The sequence below is a fragment of the Eumetopias jubatus genome, unplaced genomic scaffold (assembly GCF_037043125.1).
Source record: "Eumetopias jubatus isolate StellerSeaLion01/CBP00866 unplaced genomic scaffold, mEumJub1_p1.0 scaffold_1, whole genome shotgun sequence".
Lineage (NCBI taxonomy): Eukaryota > Metazoa > Chordata > Mammalia > Carnivora > Otariidae > Eumetopias > Eumetopias jubatus.
Genome location: NW_028274807.1, coordinates 143,644,978 through 143,652,212, shown reverse-complemented (window position 1 = coordinate 143,652,212; position 7,235 = coordinate 143,644,978). Strand labels below are relative to the sequence as shown.

General features: G+C 41.3%; 1 protein-coding gene across 1 annotated transcript in view; it reads left to right on the top strand.

Annotated features, from left to right (window-relative positions):
• Nucleotides 1-2,913: 2,913 nt before the first annotated feature.
• The window catches only part of GADL1 (GAD like acidic amino acid decarboxylase 1), a 138,456-nt gene continuing 134,134 nt past the window's right edge, over nucleotides 2,914-7,235 (top strand). The window contains exon 1 of the mRNA XM_028107179.2: nucleotides 2,914-3,066. Coding sequence (XP_027962980.1) covers nucleotides 2,914-3,066 — 153 coding nt within the window. The remainder of the gene's footprint in view (nucleotides 3,067-7,235) is intronic.

Sequence of the window (7,235 nt, the reverse complement as noted above, 5' to 3'; positions counted from 1 at the left end):
AGGTTGACTGCCTTTCACATTTGGAAGTGTAGTTCCTAGGGTGAGGTTTGATGGGCTGACTTTCAGAAGTCAAATGCCTACAAGAAAGGGAAGGAGAGAGCGTAAAGTGAGTGGCTGCAGCAAAAAATATAGAGAGGAGAGGAAAGTGAGAGTCTTTATTTGCAGTTTCCTTTCACAGTCCAGAGACCACAACTCAGCTTTTCCTGTTGACCCTGTTCCTTGGTTCTTCTGGTCTCTACTGTGTCTTCTCTAGGCCATGAATTGTATGAATTGTATTCTACATCGAGCCCATCCCCAGCCAAATGTGTCTCCTGCTCAGTTAGGTCAGGTAACCTGCAATGGCATCTCAGAGAAGGGGGACATTATCCCTCATTGGTTGAAGGAATTTTTTAGTAGCCAACAATCTTTTGTCGAACTCCTATAAGGGGCTGGTCACATTCTGAGTGCTACAGAAACAAAAGTGAAACCAACAGACACAAGCTTACACTATTAGAGAGCCAAACCTCTACTGGAGAGACAGATGCTTAGACAAATAAATGAATAAGTATATATGATCTGTCACATGGTGGTCACTGGTTTTGCATTTGATGGTGGTTTGGACTAAGGAGGTAGGGGAGTGAGTAATGAAAAACAGATTCTGGATATATCCTTCATGGAAGCTTCTTCCCATTGAAAAACTTCATTATTAACCACCATATACTCTAGCAGTTGGATTGGAAGTCCTGGGTATGGATCCCAGAAGGTTATAGTTTGGCCTACTAAACAATCTCCAGAGGGTCTTTTCTAACCTGGGAAAAGGCAGGGAGAGAAAGAGGCACATTATTACATTTGGTGATAGAAATAGAATGTATCTATCAAGAAAAGTGGCATTATCTATACCCAATTCTTCATAGTTTTTTATTGTATTTTCTCATAGATAATTGCATGAAATATGGGGATTTCTTAAATTGATTGCTGTGGAGACAAAGATGACTTAAATTTCAATTTCACTGCTTTTCTGGTTGCAAGTGGGTGTTTGACATTTTTTTAGTGTGTGTGTGTGTGTGTGTGTGTGTGTGAGAGAGAGAGAGAGAGAGAGAGAGAGATTGACTCTGCGAGAGCTATACAGTGGCTGCTATTCCCTGAACAATAAAAACCTGAAATTCTACTAATCAGTTTAAGAAAACGAACTTTTTCTGTGCACCTAATAATAGCACTGCCTACTGACATAACCAGGGTTCCCTGAATAATTGCCCTCTTTTCCCAGTTTATTTTTAGGATTAAAATTTGGGGGAGGAAAGTGCCTTTAGGTTTACAGTTTTTCCACCTAAAAGCTCAATTCCAAGGCTTCACCATTTGGCCCTAAACCATGTTGAATGTATCCTTTCAAGTGAAAGATAAGTAAAAGTGGAGGATGGAACTAAAATTCATCACTGGAGCGCTGGATGGTTTAGCCTTCAGGGTGAGAATGAAAGATTGATCCTTCGCTGCAGACCCCGTCTTTCCCAAACTGGGGAATCAGCCTGTGCCATATTTATCTGCCTCCATGGACACCGTTTGAGTTTGCCAGTAATAGAAGCAAAGGGTTTGTAAAGCCACAGAATTTTACCAAAACATATTCTTTTAGGGAAAAGACAGACTTGGGGGATAATAAATGTTAATACTGCTAGAGCCCTCAGTAAGCATAAAAATATTTGAAATACCTATGGACCATCAGCTTATTTAAGGTAGATTTGCAAAATCTAAGTAATGTACTGTGCTGGGTGTGGTGCTGAAAGAGAGTGTTTAAAAAACTGTTTCTGTAAATTTCCACAACTCAATGAACACGTATGTACCTTACAGGGAGGAGAGAGAGACGCTGATTCAAGAAAGAATAAAATCGAAGAATAAAATCGAATTCAACCTTGTGGCAGATATTGGTGGAATATTTAGATTCATTTGCCAGAATTATTTTTGGGGAGGGCTATTTTGGATAGGCAGTATCCTTTCTTCTCAGATATAGATTTCCATGTTGACTTTTAACCTTTAGTCACTGACTGGCAATTGTACAATCCTGAAGACGTTCTATTCCATCCTTCTGCCTGTGCCCAGACTGCAAGTTTGAAAAGTTTGAGGGCATCAAATGTGGATTTACACCAACCATCACGTGACTCACTTTCTTTTTTTTTTAAGATTTTATTTATTTATTTGAGAGAGACAATGAGAGAGAGCGTGCACATGAGAGGGGGGAGGGTCAGAGGGAGAAGCAGACTCCCTGCTGAGCAGGGAGCCCGATGCGGGACTCGATCCAGGGACTCCAAGATCATGACCTGAGCCAAAGGCAGTCGCTTAACCAACTGAAACACTCAGGCGCCCACGACTCACTTTCTTTTATTCTCCATTCATAGGAGAGTGGCTGAGTACGTGGACAGAGGGGCTCTCAGGGACAAAGCAGTGTCTTTGATATAAAGGGTCATTTAAACATGAGCTTAAAATATAAAATTAAGAGAGGTGATATGTGAATAATTTTTTCTTCTTTAGGAATGACTTATTCCTACAAAGTGGATAAATGGCAGTCCTTAACAGATTACAAAAGAGTGTGTGTGCACAAAATAGACACGGGCTTGTGTCTAAAATGATCTTTCTGTGCATGGGATTGAAAGGTGTTTGCAAGAATGAGTAAAATGGGTTGAATTTACATTTCACATTTACATTTTCTCCACAATCGTTGATGCCAAAGAAGATGCTGCAGGGTATCTTTCCTTAACCCTGTGATGCCATTGGAAACCATAAATAACTGTCCGCTTCAATGCCCCAAATGTATTAAAAGAAGATATGCCATTTGAAGCTGGGATAGTGGTCCATGTTTCCCCTTGTGCTTTTTTGTGATCTAATTAGATTATGTCTCAAACACGATTTTTTTGTGTGCTTTCAGGAGATATGCATCCACAGGAGATGATTCCAAGTAAGAAGAGTGCTGTTCTTGTGGATGGCGTTGTACTGAATGGCCCCACGACAGATGCAAGAGCAGGAGAAAAGTTTGTTGAAGAGGCCTGTAAGCTAATAATGGAAGAGGTGGTTTTGAAGTCTACAGATGTCAACGAGAAGGTAAAGCTAAAAGATATCTATTAGAAATCCCTGGAATGGGAAAGATAGGTTCTTTCCAAATCTGATGGTTAGATGTAAGGGAAGTGGGAAGCTCATGCTATGATGGCCTCTATACATTTGTATCAAGGGGATCCCAGCTACCAAAGTGGGATCCCACCCAGTATCAGCTTTCCTGGGGGTGCTCGCTGTTAACTTTGCCAGCCATCATTTGTTGGGAGACTGGCTGAGACCCCAGGCCTTGAGGGCGTGAAGCACAGGGATGAAGCCTTCTGCTCTATAACCATATAGATTATAAGTAACCGGATGATCTTGATGTATACACTCTGAAACATACTCTGCTCTCCATTTTCTTGGGCACCTTCTTTTTGTTTCTAGTAAAAAATAAGCGTAATGTGGGAAAGAGTATGAAAAAATTTTAAATTTATCTGAGGATCCTTCCCAGGAGCTGGTCTGAGCTTAGACTGGAAAACTTGGATTGTTAAGTCTGACTTCTAACTGGCACCAGTTACTGGTTCTAGGTCTCAAATTCAGGCTCGAGTTCAGATTCAAACTGATAATGCGATTATTACTAATGACTTCTACTTTTTTAAAAAAGATTTTATTTATTTATTTGAAAGAGAGAGAGAGCACAAGAAGGGGGAGTGGCACGCAGAGGCAGAGGGAGAAGCACGCTCCCCGCTCAGCAGGGAGCCCGATGTGGGGCTCGATCCCAGGACCCTGAGATCATGATCTGAACCGAAAGCAGCCGCTTAACTGACTGAGCTACCCAGGCGCCCCAAATGACTTCTACTCTTAAGAGTACTTCCTGTGTGTCAGATGATGTTCTCAGGACTACTCCATATGAATTTGTGTATTTAAGTCTTACAAAAACACTGAGAAATAGGGGCTATATGTTAACTCTGTTTTAGGGACGAGGAAAGAAGTAAGGCACAGGGAGGTCAAGTACTTTGCCCAAGATCACATGTCAGTAAGTATCAGAGCTGGCACTAAAATCCAGGCAGTCTGGCTTCAGTCTGGGCCTTTAACTTCTCTTGTATGTCTCTTACAATCGCTAAATTATCCTTTATCACATTGATTATCTTTCATATTGAAACTGAATTATCAGCAAATAGAGGAGGGATATTTATTCCAATTCTGTTAGTCAAAAATAAATGTCATTTAAAAAAAGATTTTGAATGTGAAGTGGTATTTATTCTGAATTTTTGATCACGTGCATTTGAGAAAACTAATAGGGATATAGATCAAAATATCCTGTAAATTTAGAATAGCTATATTCAAGGCAAAAATCACTGATGGTATTTCTTGATATATATTTATAATTGCATATTTTCTGGTCTTATCTGTACTTGTGAAATATTTTGGACCTGCTTTACTTTGGAGCACACTGCCTTTCTGGTAAGCTTTTTTTCTTTTCTAATTGGCCTTTATTCGGTCATTAAATATTAACTGAGTGTTAGCTACGGGTAAGCCATTATATTTGGCCCTGGGGGTATAAAGGCAAATAAGATAAAGGCTCAGCTTTGAACAGAAATTACAGTCTAATTGGAAGGATAAGTTTTCATTGAAAAAGAGAACAGGGGGTCCCAGTAAGGATGTGATAAATGGGTGTGATGGGGGCAGACTTCCTGGATTTCATAGAGGAGAGGGTGCTCTGAGCTTTGAGGTGGGATGTGAAGGTCAAGTAAGATTTTGTCGGGCAGGGAGAAGTTGACCCGTGTGTGTTGAGGGAAGCAGGAAGGTTAAGTTTCCTTTTCCTTGCAAAAGGAAACTTTCTGCCTAGAAGGAAGGGCTCATAGAAGTGACTAATGGAAGGTAAGACAAGAAGGAGAGGCTTAAGATCCTAAGTCATCAGTGAAGGAACCCCGTGTTGATTGCAGTATAGTAGCCCCGCAGGCTATCCACCTGAAGTTGGGTTGAAAACTATGTTGTTGGGGCGCCTGGGTGGCTCAGTCGTTAAGCGTCTGCCTTCGGCTCAGGTCATGATCCCGGGGTCCTGGGATCGAGCCTCGCATCAGGCTCCCTGCTCCGCGGGAAACCTGCTTCTCCCTCTCCCACTCCCCCTGCTTGTGTTCCCTCTCTCACTGTCTCTCTCTCTGTCAAATAAATAAATAAAATCTTTAAAAAAAAAAAAAAACTATGTTGCATTTGGGGGGAGGAGGTGGAGTTTTTGTGCTACCAACTTCGTCTAGCTTTGTCAGAGATCCAGCAGGCACCATTAAAAGGTGACCTTCAGATACATCCCCGTACTTTGTGAGATGATTACTTCTAGCACTTTCTCTTGTAGATATTCTTTCTCAGCCACTATTTAAAAAAATTGAGTTATACTTTACATCTAGTAAAATTTGCTCCTTTTTTGGTGTGGAGTCACATGAGTTTGCTAAGTCATGTAACTACACCACAATCAAGATATAGAGCAGTTCCATCACACCCAAATTTCCCTGTGCCCCTCTATAGTCAGCCCTGCCCCTTACCCTAGCTCCTGACAGCCGCTGATCTGTCTTCTGTGCCTGTATTTTTCGCCTTCTCCAGAATGTCAGACAGGTGGAATCTTATCACAAGAAGCCCTCTGAGTCTTGCAATTTCCCCTCCGCAAAATGCATTTGAGATTTAATCATGTTGTTGTGTAGATAGGGATACCTCATTTCACTGCATTTCATTTTCTTGCACTTTGCAAATAGTATGATTTTTACAATTTGGAGGTTTGTAGCATCTCTGCATCCAGCAAGTCTATCGGTGCCGTTTTTCCAACAGCATTTGCTCACTTTGTGTCTCTGTGTCAACTTTTGATAATTCTCACAATATTTTAAATGTTTTCATTATTATTGGACTTGTTGCATATTATAACATATTATAAAACATATTATATATACTATAACATCATATCATAAAATATAACTATTTTTTTATATTTTGTTATAACCAGGGATCTCTGATGTTACTCTTGTAATTGTTTTGAGGGACCACAAACTGCACCCATATAAGACAGTGAACTTACTGATAACATTGTGTGTGTTCTGACTGTTCTACTCACTGGCAGTTCCCCCGTCTCTCTCCCTCTTCTTGGGTCTCCCTATTCTGAGACACAACAAGATTGAAATAAGGCCAATGAATAACCCTGCAATGGCCTCTAAGTGTTCATCTGAAAGGTAGAGGTGCACATCTCTCAATTTAATTCAAAAGCTAGGAATGAAGCAGCTTAGTGAGGAAGGCACTTGGAAAGCTGACATGGGCCAAAAGCTAGGCCTTTTGCCCCAAACAGTTAGCAGCATTGTGACTACAAAAGGAAAAGTTCTTGAAGGAAATTAAAAGTGCTACTCCAGCAAACACAAGAATGATAGGGAGTAAAACAACCTTATTGCCGATCTGGAGAGAGGTTTAGTGGTCTGGATAGGTCAGACCAGCCACAACATTCCCTTAAGCAACATTATCTCAAGGCCGTGTCCTTGGAGCAGCCTCTGAGAGCAGGAGACACAAGCAGAACCCGCATTCCAGGGACTGGGGAGGGGGTGAGGAACCCCCAAGGGCCCAGGTCCAGCTTGTAGGTCATCTGATGGTCACCTCTTCTTAATGACCTCTTCCAACAAGTATTTTTTTTTAATTCAGGTATGTAAATTTTTTAGACATAATGTTATTGCACATCGAATAGACTTGATGGTCCAGGGTAAACATAACTTTTATATGCACTGGGAAACAAAAATCTTTGTTTGACCCACTTTATTTCAATATTCCCTTTATTGAACCAAACCTGCAGTATCTCTGAGATATTCTTCTATCAGCAGTCCTTCCTTTGGATTGTCTTAGTCACTTTTGATTTACCTCTGCCTATTATGGTTCTCACATCAGAGTTTAATGTCATACCTCTTGTACGACTCAGTGCTTCTTCCTGCTTTCCCCAACCTCCCACCTCCTAGTCTCCTGACTTCCTGGCTACTCCCCTGTCTCTCTCCTCCCCTCCACAGCCGAACTTTTTAAAGATTGTCTATGCTCCTTCCCTCCCTCTCTTTCCTCACCTCCCACACCCTCACTCCATGGCAATCTGGCCTTCACTCCCACCTCTCTAAGTCAAACGGCTCTTGCCAAGAACACCTCCTTGTTGATAAATCCCATGAGCACTTCTCAGTCTTTATCAAATTGGGCTTCTCAACAGGATTTAATAGTGATGACCGTCT